The 18,004-nt window shown below is 39.5% G+C and overlaps 1 protein-coding gene across 3 annotated transcripts in view; it reads left to right on the top strand.

The window, feature by feature from the left end:
* rxfp1 (relaxin family peptide receptor 1) overlaps nucleotides 1-17,505 on the top strand; it is a 56,611-nt gene extending 39,106 nt beyond the window's left edge. The window contains exons 7-18 of one of the 3 annotated variants that reach the window (XM_067519336.1): nucleotides 327-398; nucleotides 654-725; nucleotides 909-977; nucleotides 1,106-1,177; nucleotides 1,383-1,454; nucleotides 4,844-4,915; nucleotides 5,484-5,555; nucleotides 6,074-6,145; nucleotides 6,904-7,133; nucleotides 8,513-8,923; nucleotides 9,046-9,264; nucleotides 10,757-17,505. In XM_067519336.1, coding sequence (XP_067375437.1) covers nucleotides 327-398; nucleotides 654-725; nucleotides 909-977; nucleotides 1,106-1,177; nucleotides 1,383-1,454; nucleotides 4,844-4,915; nucleotides 5,484-5,555; nucleotides 6,074-6,145; nucleotides 6,904-7,133; nucleotides 8,513-8,923; nucleotides 9,046-9,264; nucleotides 10,757-11,184 — 1,861 coding nt within the window. In that variant the 3' untranslated portion in view covers nucleotides 11,185-17,505. Of the gene's footprint in view, nucleotides 1-326; nucleotides 726-908; nucleotides 978-1,105; nucleotides 1,178-1,382; nucleotides 1,455-4,843; nucleotides 4,916-5,483; nucleotides 5,556-6,073; nucleotides 6,146-6,903; nucleotides 7,134-8,512; nucleotides 8,924-9,045; nucleotides 9,265-10,756 lie in introns of all 3 variants that reach the window. The other 2 variants (XM_067519337.1, XM_067519335.1) reach the window with 2 other exon arrangements.
* The last annotated feature ends 499 nt before the right edge of the window (nucleotides 17,506-18,004 follow it).

Here is an 18,004-nt window from a genome sequence, read left to right on the forward strand (position 1 = left end):
ATTGCTCTAACTTTACAGTGCTGCTTTTTTTTTCCTGACTTTGGTCTGAAAAATAATGAAAAGAATTTTTCTTTTTTCCAGTGTTGGAGAAGTGCAAGTTCCCCACAATGAAATAATAGCTCTTAAAGGTTTGGCAAACCTTGTTTCCGGATGGCGTCAAATTATTGTAACAGGATGTGTAGTCGGCAGTAAGGGACAGCTCCTGGGAGATGAGCATGAATAACAAAATGCTTTTAAAACGCTTGGTTAAATTGTGTAGGTGATACCAAATATGTTACAGAGCCTCCTCTTCATTTAACCTTCCAAAGTTTCTTTTTCTCTCTCAGGTATCTGAGCTACAACAGGATATCTGCCCTGATGCCAGGGGTTTTCCGGGACCTGCACAAGCTAGAGTGGTTGTATGTTTACTTTCTTCTAAATAAAAAAAAGTACAAGTACAAACATGGCCTGCATACCATACTGAGATATTTTACTTTCTGTAAATATTGGGCTGCCGTAGGCAGAGAGCTTTGTGATGAATATTTCCTTCAGATTTTCTTTTTCTTGTATACAGGTAATGTATCACAGCCATATATATTGAAAGTTTTTCTCTGGAATCAATATACTGCAAATGATGGTGAAACTATATCCTGTTTTTTTGTTTTTTTTTATAGGATCCTAGAAAATAACAATATTCATCAGATTTCCTCCACGACATTCTCAGGACTGAACTCCCTTGTTTTGCTGTGAGTTTCCTTACTACTCTACACTAAAGCAGACAGTCCCTCATGGTGATGTCCCCCTCAAATCACCAAACATCCCGCCATTTATTAGAGCTATTATCGATTCGTTTAGAATGAAAGTGGCATCTTGCAAAATTGACGTGGAAAGTGTTGCACCTTGTTATACTGTGTCTCACTGATTGACAGAGTTTTGCTGAACAACTCTTTGACAAGGCTGGATGACATCTGTCAGCAAATGCCAAGATTGAACTGGCTGTAAGTAGGATGTCAAGAGATCAAAAGTAGTCTCGTCTTAAAAGTGACACATCTTTTGATGAATTTATTGTGTCTGTCTATGTGTTGGTGTATGTCTGCACGTTATGCATTTGTGCGTTTCATAACAGGGATTTGGAGGGAAATCTTATAGAAACCATTGGAAATGTCTCCTTCTGCTCTTGCAGTATGCTAACAGTTCTGTAAGTATACATTTACATAATGTAATTCATGGCAAAAGCAAAGTTTCTACTTATGAAATTTAACTTTTTCTGTGTGAAGCTTGCAAATTATTACTGGTTTGCTGTTACCAATGCGTAAAATCAATGTTGCCACTCAATTAAACAGGGTTAAGAAAGTCAACAAGTACTAATGGGATGTTGCTTTGTGTCTATTGCCTTTCTCCAGGGTTTTACAGCGAAACCGGATCAGCCACATACATGAACAGGCCTTCTCTGTCCTCCAGAAGCTTGGAGAATTGTAAGTTCATTTTGTTTGACCGCACAAGCAAATGGTACGGGAGAAAACGTCGCACCTTTCTGCATACTGCTAACAATGGTGCCTTAAAAGTGACCCGGCTTATACTTGTGTTTTGCTCGAAACGTGGGCCACACATGCATCCCGTGACTTGCAACAGCAATATTAGCAGTTGTTTCACACTGGACTCAGATTCTGATCTCCTGTGTGAAACTCATGTGTTTCATGGCCCATCCACAACCCCAACCTCCTCCAGACCAACCTTTAAGCTTCTAAATACACAATCAGGCACTTATGGTAAATGGTAATATGTATCTGTTGGTGGTTTGTAGCTGCTGGTACACACGACCTACTACGTTGTACTTTTGCAGAAGGACAATGAAATTAGGATGGTGACTTCAGAAGTGCCAGAAAAGAGCATTAGCAAATGATAAAAACATTAGACGAACCCTTTGGCAAAACCCGAGTCCTCCTCTGATTTCTCCTAAAACCCCAACAACTTACTAAAGAGTTAAAACTGAACGTAGCTGCAAGGAATAACTGACATGATTCAAGGACAAGAGTCATTTTGTTAATGAAGACCATTTGTTCCAGGGAGCTCCATGGTTCCCAGACGATGATTGATAAGGATTTCGGTGACTTCCTGACCTTTTAATGCTTTGATGAATGTCACCTTGAGCAGTATTAAGTTTTTCAAAGGTTGGTTGGAGTAATGTTTCGTGTTTGGAGGTCCAACATTTTTTCCAGATATTTCTTGGAAATGTTTCTCACGTTTTTCTGAACAATTTGCTGTTTGCCGTGCTATTTTAAACAAGTGAAACCCACTTCATGCTGTACAGTTTCACCCATCCTACAAACAGAATTTCTACATAATGTCCACAAAGATGAACTAGGAGTAAACGTGACTAAGTGAGACACACTTTCACGCCACGGGAAGGAAAAAATACTGTGTCTTTTTTATAAGCGCTGATAATTACTGTCTGTATGATGTACCGTCAGTCGCTTGATAAATAAGAGTTTTTATTTAGAGCAAATAAAATGCAATGAGGTGATAATTATTAACTGGTTGGATTTGTTAAAATACCATCACCATCACATCAAATTGAGTTTTGTTGACCATATTTAAAAGAACTGAATAAATAATAGACTGACCCACAATTTTACTACAATATCCCAGGGAGTTTGTGAGCTATGTGCTTTTTTTATTGATCCAGTTATTATTCACTCTTTCAGATCATTCTTTCAACTCTAACAAGTTGCATTTATCCTTATTTTTGGCAGGTTGTCTTTGTAGTCATGGGATTGTTGCATTAGCAGCAACACTTGTTGTTCTCTTTGTGTCCACTTTACTTCAGTACTACAATGGACACTACAATCTTCCTCTGTACTTTTCATTTTACCGACTCGTAAACACCGAGGTTAAGAACAGCAAGACATGCCTGCAGGTCTGAACGTTTGACTGAAGTTGTGCTCCTGCTGTGATCCTTTCAGATCAGGGTATTCATTTCAGAGCATCCAGCCCGTGTTTCTCTCATTTTATGTGCTGTACTTGGCTCAGAGACGTCTTCAGCCTCAACAAACACTTTTGTATCTGTTAAAAGCCTCGTGAGTTTTAAAAACTCTTCTTCTAAAGTTGACTCGTCCTTTATTGATTTGACCTGCTTTACCTCTGATAGTGTTTGAAAGACAGAAGCAAAATAACTCAGATTTAACCACTGCGGCTGTTTTTTGGCACCAGTCAATATCTCAGGATCAGATATGGTTTCTAGAAACTCCTTTAAAGTGCAGCTGTCTCTTGGAACGAGATTTAGGAGGATTTTTACGAGGATCAAAATAAAACAATGTTATTTTACAAATGCTTTTCTTAGAAGCATGGTTCCTGCTTACAGGTGTTTCTGAAGACTAATTTTTGTTCCTTCACTCTGCTGCTGAGCTCTAATGCTGTCATCACCAATGAGCCACACTGTTGCTCATGCTGACATGTTCCACACGCACTGTAATTTAAGTCAGTCCCACATTCGCCATCCGTCTGCTGAAAATGCATATTGGTGAATTTTGATCTCCATCTCCTCCTGTCCATATGTCGTAAAGTCCTTGGGTGAGACACCGAACCCCAGGTTGCTCCCAAGCGACCGGGCGAGCACCTTGCATAACAGCTGCTGTCAGCACTGTGCGCGTGTGTGTACTGTGTATGTGTATGGTGGTAAATGAGAAGCAATGTTGAACCAATTTGGGTATAGATAAGGTAGAAAGGTGCTGAATAATTGCCGATCATATTAAATGATTATGGTAAATGATTATATAAAACAATTTTTAACACTTTGATTCTTACTGTTGTAGCCCAGTGACCCACATCCCTCCTCCCGATCAATCGGTTGAATTTCTGGCATGTCACAAATTTTGTTCGGCTGTCTCGTGGTGTAAGCTGTTCCCTTGATTCCCTGTATAGCTGCTCTCAAAATATGTTATAAACAGGGGTGAACTGGTTCAAACATTATTGGAGTAACATTAGTGCCTCACATTATGGTTACACCACCCAGTGGTTTAATGTTATGGCTAATTACAGACTGCTGTGATACACAGAACTCTGCTGGAAAACAGAGACACGACCCATCTACCGCTTCATATTTTCTTGTTCTCCTTTCAGTGTAGAATCAAAGAAGTGAAGCTATATTTGTCTCCTTTTGTCAACACTAAGGATCGAGTCTTCTTGTTTGAATAAACTCTATTGTGATTAACAAGGCGACTGACTGATTCATGCAGCGTGAGCAATGAAGTTGGAGGTTATGGCAGAGCCGGAAGGACGATTGAAACGTGTAACTGGACTTAATACATCAAACATGATTGATAGAAGCCACACAGTGTCTGCCCATCTTAACTGGGAGGAAGCAAGGAAAAAAATGGAGGAAATAGTGTTTATACGGATAAAGTAGTTCTGTCCCAAACTTTAACCTAATGGTAAGTGAACAGGCCTGTTACAGGTTCAGTGAGTGTCCTTGGTGCCCTTCGTGTCAGAGGTGATGACTGTACACTGTCTGTATCCTCAGCTGGCTGCTATGTCGTGCAGGCACAACATGTTTTGTGAGAGCTGAGACTCTGACTCTCACTTTTTATCGAGTGTAAAAAGTCGCACTTTCCTGCAACCGTGACCACTGCACATCACTGTCTGCCTTTACACAAATACGACTTACGGTTCGTGCACGAGGTTTTAGGACTATGGGTGGATCAAAGAATCCCGAGGCCTGTGTTTTATTCATTTATGCAAAACTGGCCTCTGAGAGTTGTAGAGGGTCTGTGTTCTTTTACAAATCGGTGTGGATCTGTCTACTGAGTATTGTACAACTGTGTGTTTTTTGTGTTTTTGGGGCAACCGATGTGGACTCGGCGTGCAGGGATCTATCCAACAACAGACTGATGGCGATCCCCCCCAATCTCTTTGTCTTACTGGGGGATTTGCTCCAACTGTGAGTTCTATTTTCACAAATACACTGAAATATAATGTTATGTATTTGAACATATCTATTCCATGAAATCTTAATAGAGACTGACTTTTAATTCAGGCAGAGAATGAAAATGGATTAATCAGTGTTGATCATTTTACAAATAACCTATTTGGGATTTACCACAGAGAAGAGTTCAGTATATTGGGTGACATTGGATTAGACTCCAGCATTAAACTGGATATGCAATTTTTGTGAGTCACCTGTAAATAAACATACTTTAGTGACTTTAGTCTGTCCAACAAGTGTCTGTGTGAGAGGAAGGGGATATGGAAGACCTAGAGTAGGACTGTGGATATATGAACCAGCAAACAAAGCAGCATTAGTTGCTATGTTCTCACCACGGTTTTCACAGCTTCACTTGCAAACTGTAGCTTTAAAGCTGTGATACAGTATAAATTAAGCAGTAAAGTAAAAGTGCACCGGATGACGTTTTCTTTTTCCCGCCTTGAACCAAACTACTGCAGAAAAATGCCCACCTCATTAATGTTCATGTTCTATACCTGATTTTCACTCCTTGTATATTTTCTAGGAATATTTCATATAATCCCATTGTGGAGCTCCAAGATGACCACTTTGACAAATTGCATAAGCTGAAGTCACTGTAAGTATACTGTACTTTGAGGTATGCTGAGTACCTCCTGCAACTAATTACCACCTCCCGTCCTTCTGTGTGGTGGGAGGCACTGGGAGAACTCCCCCATTGTGTTTCGACGTAAATGGGGAGAAGAGCAAACGGACACAGTGTGCGATCGAGCTGAATAGTGACAATGACATAAAGCCCTTGACACTCTTGAGGGAGGTCATTATTATTTCAGCGTTGTCCTGTCGCGTGAGAGTCACAGTGTTTGCTGTAATGGGTTTTCTGTGTTATTTGGTTATAATGTGGTTAATGTGGCCTTTCTTTTGAGACTTATGCATGAGTTCACACGAAGGGTCAAAATCTGTGTCAGCACATAACAGAAGATGCATCTGGACTTTTAATATTTCTCAGTTAGTCCTTGGAGGGGACCTTTGGTGAAGAGTGCACGTGTGTTTTTTTGAACATGCAACTAATCAATGTACTGAAGTATGTCTGTTTGTGTGGCGTCTAACAAAGAAAAAACCTTTTTTATTTCATAGGAGCATTGAGGGGATAGAAATAGGAAACATACAAAGGCGGATGTTTGAACCTCTCAAATACTTGACTCATATGTAAGTACGCCATTGTCATGTTCCATGTTTATGCAGTTAATCCTCATAATTTGATCTGGACTGTCATGTGGACCATAGGCCTTTCGCACATTTTTCTAACATCATCAGGATGTCAGGATTCTGTTCCAACTGCAGATGATAAGTCAGGCTTGCTCTAATCCCTGTACTCTGTGGGTAAAACAGCTCGAGATACACACCCGGACTTCCTGGATAGCATACAACAGAGGGAAAATAAATTCCTTTTCATCCTTGAGTCAAATCGCATAAGCTATTCAAGGATTGGTGTTTTTTTTTTTTTTTTTTTTTTTTTTTTTTTAAGTTCTAGTAAGATACAGTTTGTTTTGCTACAGTAAAACATGTCTTCTTCAACATCTCTCGACACAAAGATAGTAGTGTATCTACTGAAAATACACACACAATGTTTTCAGAAGAACTATTTCTTTTGATTTAAAAATAAATAAAGAGCAGTTCCAAAAATGGATGCAGTATGTTGAAATCCAAACAATGTTTGTGCAGTGATGTGAGCCAGTTGGTCGGTTGCTACACCTCTTTGGTCCAGATTGAATATCTTTTAATAGCTTTTGGATATATTTGCCACGAAGCGTCGCAAACTTGCATGAAATTCATATATGTAATAGGTGGGTTGTTGTCAATTTCCAACAAAATACAAAAGATCACCACAGTGCTTGGTTAAGAACAAATCAGAAGAAGCTTTTCTTGGTTTGTGTTTTTTCCTCTTTTACTCTCTACCACCACAGCTACTTCAAGAAGTTCCAGTACTGTGGCTACGCTCCTCATGTGCGCAGCTGCAAGCCCAACACTGACGGCATCTCATCCTTTGAGGACCTGCTGGCCAACATTGTGCTAAGGGTCTTTGTGTGGGTGGTGTCCGCCGCCACCTGCTTCGGCAACCTCTTCGTCATCTGCATGCGCTCGTACATCCGCTCGGAGAACAAACTCCACGCCATGTGCATCATTTCGCTCTGCTGTAAGTCACTTTGCCCAGCTTTATATCCGAACCACCATAGAACATTACTTACAGTGCAGGTCTGCTATTTGCTACCCAATAATACAAATTTTAAAAATATGACAAACGTGAGGCTGCTTGTCCAATTCAGCCACATTTATATTTATAACTTCATTATGTGTATAGACCTGACTATAGTCTCTTTATGCCACATTCAATTACAGAAGGCTTTTCCATCATAAAGTGTTTTTCCTAGGGCAAGAAAGGAAAAATTAAATAACTAAATAAAGTAAAGGGCAAAATGAGATAAAACGAGATTAAGTAAAATTAAAAAAAACATCAAGCAAAACAAAACACAGATAATAGAATGGAAATAATAGCGCAGAAATAAATCAAAGACACAGGCAAACGGCAGAGATTTCAGTTAAGATTTGAAAGTAGCTAAAAGGGAAAATGACAAATTCTCCAAGACGCAAAGTGCCGGGTCCCTGCTTCCGATGTTGACAGACTTTTGTCCTCAGTAGCAAATGAAGTTGAAATGAGTGTATTTATCTTGAGGTTTTATCAAAAGTGGTTTCATATTACACACACAAACGCTCATTAATTGAAAAACTAACAAAGGTATTATGAAATCTGATACTGATTTAGCATATTTACATAGTCAGCTAACTGCTCAAGGATAACAGTTCAGTGAAGTCTGCGGTTGAGTCAGTAATTGCATTTTCGGTGACTCATCTGCCAAGATAACAGAAGACTTCCTTCCCACAGCTCGTGCCCATAATAAAACACATGGGACGTACATGCTTAATGTTCAGTAACACAGTAACCATATGCTCATGGTGACATGGCTTTTCTTTAAGTGGAAAGTCTGCTGAGAACATGTAAAGCAGAAATTGAATGTCACAGCAGATATCTGCTCTTTGCTGCGACATCATTTGCTGCTGAAAGCCACACAGGAGACAGCAGTTGTTATTCATTATCTCACTATAGGGCTCACTTGCTTAATACAGTGACCTTTAAAGGCTTATGACTAGAATTTCAGTGTTTTCTGTTGCACACTACACTCTGATGTTGGAGATGCGACAAAAAGGGCTTAGGGTAATAAACACACTTTTCTAGATGTTTTTCATCCTTTACCGACAATAGATTACATCCTTTCATGCAAGTAGGATACTGCAAGTAGGAGTTGAGCCCGTCGATAAATGTTGATGGCTTAATGTTACCTTGAGCCTCTAGTGTCTGAATCTAGCCCCTATTTTCCATTAGTTCTTTCTCATGTTCCAGGCTTTTTAAAATGATGTCCACACAAAAACACAAACAGAATGGAAAAGGAACCGCGCGTGTATGTGTGTGCGTGTCAAAATGCAGGTTAAGGTCAACCAGGTTATCCCATATTGCAGGTGCAGATGGGCTGATGGGCATCTACCTCTTCATGATTGGCGCCTATGACTTGAAGTTTCGTGGCGAGTATAACCGCCACGCTCAGGCCTGGATGGACAGCGGCCAGTGTCAGGTCATCGGCTCGTTGGCCATGCTGTCCACTGAGGTATCCGTCCTGCTCCTTACTTACCTCACTCTGGAGAAATACATCTGCATCGTCTACCCTTTTAAATACTTGACCCCTGGCAGGCGACGAACTGTCACCATCCTTCTCAGCATCTGGGTGTTTGGCTTTATCATTGCCTTCCTGCCACTGGTCTGCAAGGGATTGTTTCGCAATTTCTATGGGACCAATGGCGTCTGCTTCCCACTGCATTCGGAGCAACCTGAGACACTGTGGGCCCATGTTTACTCCATCGTCATTTTCCTGGGTAGGGATTTGTTACTTTCTGTTGCTCTCTGATCAATGCTGTAAATGTACAGTGTGAGTGTCTTTGTATCCACTGTTTGAGTCGTATGATAATCCAGAAACTAACCAAACGTCTCTCTGTAGGTCTGAACCTGGTGGCCTTCCTCATCATCGTCCTATCCTATGCAAGCATGTTCTATAACATCCAGAGAACAGGCACTCAGACCACGAAGTACAGCAACCACATCAAGAAAGAGGTGACCATCGCCAAAAGGTTCTTCTCTATCGTCATCACTGACTCCCTTTGCTGGATCCCGATTTTCGTCCTCAAGATCCTGTCACTGCTGCAGGTGGAGATTCCCGGTATAGTAGAAGTGCTCTGACCGTTTAAAGGAATATTTTCATGAAAAGCCTACATTTTGAGTATCCGATTACACCCTCTTAGCAGGCTTGCACTATGGTTTCTAGCCGGTTCAATCACAGCAGCAGTCACCTTGGATTTACAGGAGTGGATTGAGAGTACAATGGTTTAAAGTAGAAACCAATCAAATGTCCCCAATAGTACAGAATTTAGCTTCTAGACTATTCTAGATAATATATTAAACTTTTGGCTTCCCCACGTATTTGATTTAGGATTGTCCAGGCTCCATTTTGGCCTCTCCAAAAGCTGTTGTTTTGATTTAACACTTGAGGGAATTATGCTGTCTCCATCACAACACATAAGCTCCAGATTGAGCTGATAAGCTTTTGTTGTCTTTCTCAAAACTGCTTTTTAAATCCTGCTCCTTTTTGTGCTTCATATCTCGTGTGTTTTTTCACACCCAACAACTCGTATTTTTTCTGCTTTAATTTTATTTCTGTTATCTCAGTATTCACTTGAAATAGTTTTCACATTTGTTTGTAACATTTGTTCTAAAACCATTTAAATTACATTACATGTCATTTGCAAGACGCTTTTTGTCCAAAGCGAAACAAAAGTGAGGAACAAAGTGAGCAAAAAAAAGTCAGGAAGGAGAAAGATGTCATTAAAAATGTTTTCAGGTTAGAGACCAGTGAGTGTCAGATAAGGGGGGATTTTTGTGCAGAGGACTTCAACAGCTTTTTCAATATTGGGAATGAAGGGAGTGAGTGACAAGTGCCTGCTCAAGGAGTTGGATATTATATTCAGACCGGTGGAGTCTGATGTTTGTCATGCTGTAGAAAGGCAAATATGCATGTCCCCTATACTATACAAATAAACTAGAATCATAGCAAAAACATCTTTCCTCAAGTCACTTTACCAGCATCATCTTTTCCCATCTTTGTCTGTATCCCCAATATGTTGGATCAGTCATTGCTTTGGAAAGAATTTGTTATATTTTCCACTTCTTGCACAAAGTCCAGACCATTGATCATATACTTCTCTCCATTCGAACTGGTAGGACAGCAACAAAGAACAGTTTTTACAAAAGAGACTGTTTGTTGTTTTTAGAAATCTACATTGATTACAATTAGTTTCTAAGGATGTTCAATATGGATTTGGATTTTCTCTGAATCCAAACAGACTGTGGATTCTGTCCTCTGCCTTTTAAAGCCTACATTGAAAAGAGTTCCCGAACATTGGCTTGAATATTAGAGGTTTTCTATGAGATATTCCTTAAAGTATTTTATTTACTGTGTTTTATGATTTAGGCCTGTTTAAATGACCATACTTAACTTAGCAGAACCCATTACATAATACACATAACCCAGTAAACTGTGGCTCCCTTATAAGATGACTTAAAGATAAAGCTACAGGAGGTTTTGATTGATAAAAGACTCCCAACACAAAGCTCCGTTGTTTTATTTCTTCCTCTCGTTCTCTCTCCACCGGCAGGTACTATATGCTCCTGGGTGGTCATATTTATTCTTCCCATCAACAGCGCTCTGAACCCCATCCTTTACACGCTGACCACACGGCCTTTCAAAGAGACCATTCTGCAGGTGTGGGCTAACTACAGGCAGAAGAGGCCCCTCCTCAGCGCCCAGCCAGTTCGTCCGCCGTCACTCACCTGGCAGGAAATGTGGCCCCTGCAAGAGAACAGCCACAGCTTCACCCCGGGGCTCCCTCCGGAAATGACAGGCACAATAGCCAAGCTCACCCCTGTGGAAAATACCGGCGATGGATACAATGACATTACTCCCTGCTCTCAGCAGCAGAAGCAACAGACAGTCCTGTCGGTGTTCTCACAGAAACAAACAGTGGCCGACACACCTACACACAACCACATGTACACACCGACGAACGAAGAAACTAACAATTAGAGCATTGATCTGATCATCATGTCATCACCTCAACGAAGTACACGCAATTCAGGTTCATTCATTTTGTAAAAAAAAAAAAAAGCCCTTTTTAAAGGGACAGTCTATGATTTGTGCTGAGATTTCTCTTTGTGTTTGAAAATCATTAGTATTCATTAGTGTTTTTAGAAATCCCATTGTGCACATGCAGCAGCCTTCACAGTCACTCACTGCAGAAATCCCTTAAACAGCAGTAGCAGCAGTCCCTCTAATGAAGACTACATGCTGGCTCCAAAAAAATCTCTTATCAATACAGAGCAGAAGCCTTGTCCCCACTTGCGGTGAGACTTTTCTTTCCACGGGCTTTCATTGGTCAGTACACTTTCTCACAGACGGCATCATTCCTTCTTAAAGCTACAACATGATAATCTATTTTGTCCATGATCAGAGCTGAATACTAATCTATTACAATACTGGCAATTACAATTCGGAAAACTTAGCAATTTTAATAATAATAGGAGGTAGAAATACAACTACTACTTCTGCTAATGTTTTACTGCACTGCTGTAGCTAATGTTCTATGGAGCAAATTTTTATATTTTTGCAGAGTTTGGACAAAAACAATCCGTGTCGAACTGTTTAGAAATGGCACTGAAAGAAACCTGCTACCAGATGCTTTTATAGTTGAGACAACAGAACTTTACATACTTTGTGTGACTTTGTAGCATTTTCCCATTAAGGTAAATATTAACTTTAGTGATCAATCAGTATATTATTTATGGCACTTCAAAACAGTATAGACTATTTTCAGCCTTATTCATCTCTCCATTCCAACTTCCTTCCCTTAAACCATATTAGATTTTCTTGTATAAAAATATGGTCTTTGCTCCCGTAGGTTTTCCACTTTATCAGGTTTATTCATTTCCTCAGTTTGTGTCTTTTTTTTTTTTAACTTCAGTTGAACCCTCCACAAATGTGTGCCACACTTTTGCAAACTGTAGTCAGCCCTGTACTGTTCTCTGTGTTCATCTGGGATTTCTGTGCCATTCAAGAAAGAAGGCCAGTAAAACCCCCAAGGGTCCTTACCAAATGGCAGCATTGGACAATACTGACTGCTCTGAGCGATATTACATCAGCTCCAGGTAACTCAGTGTTACATCAGCTGTGTGCAACTTACCTTATTTCCACTGGCTCCGGTTTATTAGCAAAAGAGGCTCATAGGTTTGCATTTTCCTGTCATTAAAACTGGGCAGACATTGTGACTCTTTATTACTCTTACTGTGTTAAAACTGAACATTTTAATTGTCTTTAATTGCCATAGGACATTACTTCAACAATGAATAGAATGAAGGAACCAAATTAGCCAAAGGTGGCTGAGAGCTGCAGACAGTATGTTTCCGTTCAGCAGACAAGTTCAGTCTCATATCACAGCATTCTAGTTTTATAGGTTTGGCTGCAAATTTTGTTTACTTTAACCCAATTTTTATTATATAGCACCAATCCTCTCAAGGCTCTAGTATTAAGGTCAAGACCTTACAATCGCCCTTGAACAAGAACTAGGTGACAGTGGGGAAGAAAACTCCCTTTAATTGAAGACCCCTCCAACTGAACTAGGGAAGAAGGTGGGTGGTTGAAAGCAGCAAGAAGCAACAGGAAACTGGACAAGTTGATAAGGCCAGAACGTGCACACACACACACACACACACAGCTCAGAAGCTGAGGAAGACTGAGAGAAAGACACACAACTATGGGCAAAAGAAGACAGTGCTAATGATGTAATGGTGGCAAATAGCTCTAAGCATAGTGGTAAAAGTGGCGTCTGCCTCCAAAACCTGAACTGGGAGCTGGTTTTTTGGAAACACAAGGAACCAGAAGTAGACCTGCACTTTGAGAACAAAGTATTCTAAGCATAAAAAAAAAAAAAAAATTATCCACTACTGTTAGAAAATTATATTAAAAATAATATAGGGCTTTAAAATATTGAAGTAATGTTAAGAGGTCTTTTGGCCAGCTATGTGGGAACTGCTCAAACTGCAGAGAGCCGACCAAACTTAGACTGAAGGTCTCTGCTTAATGTATCACAGTGAGCTGCTGCCTCTTTTAGTGGCTTATACATTTGATAGAACAAGTTATAAATATGACTCCTTTTATGTGTTAAACCAGTGACCCAAGTAAAATTCAGTCCCTGCTGTTTTTGCAGCTTTCATTGATTGCAGTGGCAGCGCTCTTTCAGTAGGCATGACAAGCCTTCGTTGCGTTGCACCATAATTACTCTCTTCTGCCCCCTGTTTTCATGATTTAAGTTCTGATTCTAAGACATTAGAAGTCTGTTCTCAGAAAGATGTCATTAAAATGTGAGCAGAATAGTGATAACTTGACATGATGAATTTCTATTAGAGCACTAGTGCTTTTGTCATTTCTTTGCACATGATTTTGGCTTTTGAGTTTTACGCAATATTAATTTTGACTGAAATTATTTTTGGCCACCCATCAAAAGACTAAATTATGTTTCAATTATTTTGTTCTTGCTTGCAATGCAAATGCTGGCTGAGCCAGACTACTGTAGGTAGTTCCCTACTGACTGCTACTGGCACAGGACAAGTTCCAATTAGTTTAAAATTAAAGTTACAGAAAGCTGCATGCATCAGGGTACAGTATTGTACTGTCTCTATATATAACAACTCAACAAAATGACAAAGCATTGTCCCATGTGATTAACCCCATTGGGGAGCTGCAACTTGCAGATATTTCTGTTACTTTGACCCACTTCTAATATTGTTGTGAGTCAACTGCTAAACCTCTAGCAAAACCAAAGTTAAAGAAGAAGTAGATGTATAATTGGCCAAACATTTGATGAGTGAAATGATTTTTCCTAAGAGAAAATAAAGTATTGCTTTGGGTTTATGAATCAACAAACTCTCCTAGTGTTTCTAAAGTGACAAAATGAGTGAATCATTGAAAGTGATACAATGTCCTTAGTTTAAGAGTCTCTTGAAACAAGGGAATCTCTTGCACATTTTTCTGGTGGCAATGATGAGGATTTGTTGGGCTGCAGAGAATGTGGAGGCGTATGAATATTTTTTTGTTGTGTCTTTAACAGAAATAATATACCAGTGCTTTTATTTATGCAACAATGACATTTTGAGGTTGCAGTCTGTGATGCACTTTTGTGATCAATCTTTTCCAGTACTACATGCAGTGCATTTTACAGCCATCACTTCACAGCGGTGATTCAGCCTTGATTCTGTTTTCTTAAAAAAAATAGACTTTCCCTGATGCAATTTGCTGATGAAGAGGTGCTTCCAAAACATTTTGGAGCAGTGTGTTTCTTGCTTCTAGCAGCAGGAAACTCCTACTTTATGGGAGTAAACAGTGGAAGAAGTGGGTAATTAGTGCTTAACAGAAACCGAAAATAGCAGAGGCTCAAACAGTGTCAAAGAATTTCAGAACAGTTTGCACCACCTGCAGGCAACTACTTTGACAACTTCCCTGTTACTTTTTAGCGTCAGTAGCAGCAGGATTCAAGAGATTGTAATTTCTGCCTCTGTGCCACTTTGGTCCAAATGTCTCAATGAGAGTTGTTTGACAATTGTACGGACATTTGTAGTGTTGAGGGCTATTGACTTTTGTGATGCCTTGACTCTTCTTCTAGCAACACCGGCAGCTTGAGGTTGTGGTGAAGTATTTTAATAACTATTGGATGGTTTGCCAGGAAGTGTTTGTGTTTGACAAAGACCTTAGCTGTAGTTAAGGTTCAGTCATTAATTGATCTGAGTGTGCAAACCAATGCTAAACTGAAACAATGAACACAGTGAACTTAATATTAGCATGTCAAGCATCCTGATTATAGTATTTAGCACAAAGTGCAGCCAGTGGTTCAAACTAACTAAATACATTTACTTACATACTGTATTTAAAGCTACAGTATAAAACATTTTTAGTAGAAATATGCTCCAAATTTCCCTCTTTCTGAAGAGTTGATGCCTCCTATGATCCAGAATCTCAATAGTACAGAGACATTCTTCTAAAGCTTACACATTTTTTACAGCAAGGCTCACTCTACTGACCAATCGGATGACTTCAATAATTTGTGCTTCATTAGAAAGTTTTGCAACATTCAAATTTGTTTTCCCTTTTTTTTTTCGGATAATGACTAATTTGTGACGGGCTGTACAAAGATTAAAGAAGGAGCAGAGAGTGTGAGGGCTGGTAGAATTTAGAGGTGTCCTTTCTCTGCTACTTCACACTTCAACCTCACTACATTTCAGAGACAAATATCATAATAATGAACACAGGAGTTACGCCATACTATGAAATTCTGATTTGCAAACCCTTCCTACCACAGTGACAGAAATAAAGTAATATTTTAAAAGTATATTTACAGTAAAAGAAAAAAAACCTGTATATTAAACAGGTAGTTGTATCAACATCGGCTGTGGATGAAAGTGTCCTGTGCGCATATTGTGTGTATGAGGAAAGATTGCATTAACACAGTACAGATATGAAAAGAGGTGTGTATCGAGGTGCTAGCAGGCCGGGAGCAGTTAAAGTGACAATGCTGTTAAAAAGGCAATGCAAACGTTAAAGGGGGGGGTGGGGGTCGGTGCTGAGAGCTATTTACAAGCCTAATGGCCTGTGGATAAAAGCTGTTGGTCAGTCTGGTTGTTCTAGATTTCACACGTTTGTCTCTCCTGCCTGAGGGCAGAAGTGTGAAGAGGCTGTGCTGTGGGTGTGTGGAGTCTCTGATGATGCTGTGTGCTCTCCTGATGGTCCCGGCGCGGTAGATGTCCTACAGTGATTTGAAGTCTGCTCCTGAGATGTGCTGTGCAGTTTTAATCCCACGCTGGAGAGCCTGCGCGGCATCCCAAATTTTCTCAGTCTTCTTAGGAAGTTCAGCTGCTGTAGTGACTACTTAATCGCGTACTGCGTGCTGTGAGACCAGGTGCGAGCGTCAGCGATTTGCACTCCGAGGAATTCAAAGCTTTCGATTCTGTCCACCTGCGTCTCACTGATGTAAAGTGGGGCATGCGTTTTAGTCCTTCTCCTCACATCATTAGTCATTTCCACACAGTCATACGTGACGAACGTGTAAAGCAGTGGGCTCAGTACACAGCCCTGGGGGGCCCCTGTGCTTACAGTTCTGATGCATGGCATGCAGCTGCCCACTCTGACTGACCAGAGCCGGTCAGTTAGAAAGTTCAGTACCCAGTCACACAGGCTTGGTGTGAGTCCAAGTAATTTGTAGGGGATGACTGTATTATTGGTCACTGACTCAAAATTCACAAGCTTAGTGCAGTATGTTAAGTTATTAAAAGATTTACAAAACAGAATGGTTAATAAAAGTACCATTGCTGAAGTAGTAACACTCGTTCCCTGCAGGTGTTGCAAATGATATAAATGCAGAATCCCTTTCTTTATTTGCCATTATGAGCCCGCTTGTAGAGAATTACAAGCGATTTCCACAAAATAGTTTGCTCATAGAAAGACTCATTTGAAATGTGTAGCTTTTGTAGCATTTTGTAAAATTTAAAATTGCTCAAGCTGCTTAATCTCCCTTTTAAACTGGGTTTGTTAAATATGTGCGACTAGCCGCATCATAACACATTTCATGCTGTTTGTTACTTAGTTAACCTCATATGGATAACAGTACTGTACATGTAACTTACTTTCAGCAACCTCTTCATGTTGTGACAACCTTCCAAGCTTCAGCATTCATCCGGTCTGCTAAGGAGGGAAATGAAACACGTTTTATTCTGTATTTTCGCTGAATTAATTGCTTTTGTTATTTTAGTGTAGTGTTGAATGTAATGCATGAGATAATTCAAATATTACAAAGAATGTATTTAATTTGGGCGGGTATATATGTTGATTTAAATGGATTGCAGCTGTTCGGGCAGCAACTATAAAATGTTTTTTATAAAGCCTGTCTAAAAATTCCCCAGCTGGTCTGGTGGTTTAAACTTCACTGCTCAACTTCACCTCACCAACCCAACACCACACATTATTTTGTATTTTTATTTTTTTTAATCTGTGACCTGTACAATTAGAAATTGTTTGTAAAGTGACCATAAATGCTTCTGTGCTTAGCTTTGTTCAATAAATTACAAAATCAAGTGTAAATGTTTTTTTTTCAGACATTGTAAATGTAGGAATTGTATAGCAACGTGCTATAACACAGAAACTACATTTGTACATTGTATGTGGTGTGTTTATATTACATTCACATACATGTTGACCCTAATCGAAAAATGCTGAAAAGACCGAGAAGCCAGCAATTTGTATTGATGGAAATGTTTATTTTCACTTCATTTGTTGTATTGACCAGTGTACAATAAAAATTACTTAGGAAGGTTGGCTGTGTGATTTTTGTTTTCTTGAATGAAATCTGCATGGTGACTTGCTGTGTGCATTACCTGTTTAAACTGCTTTTTAAAAAATTGATAATCAGCTTCCAAAGCAAAGTGCAATGATAATAATTGTATGTACTTATACTCCATAATCCCTAGTAAAAAAAAGTCTGAATTACTTTAGAAGATAAATAATTTATTTATCATTTTTAGAAAACCCAGATGAGTTAATTCCTTTTAGACACTGAGAAAATAAGAAATTTATTTTTGAAAAGGGGGACCATAAACATTTGGCTGAAATAAAACCATACTGGAGATGGAACATGCAGCCATAGAATATAATACTTTGATGCATCAATATATTATATAGCCAACCTGATGGCAACTGGCAACATTGTTTCAAATGGCTTCACAGCATGATGTAAAATATGATATCAGCTTTGATGTCAAATATCAACTAACCATTATTTTTTTACAAATAATATAGGCCATTTAAA

The sequence above is a fragment of the Channa argus genome, chromosome 10 (assembly GCF_033026475.1).
Source record: "Channa argus isolate prfri chromosome 10, Channa argus male v1.0, whole genome shotgun sequence".
NCBI classification, from domain to species: domain Eukaryota; kingdom Metazoa; phylum Chordata; class Actinopteri; order Anabantiformes; family Channidae; genus Channa; species Channa argus.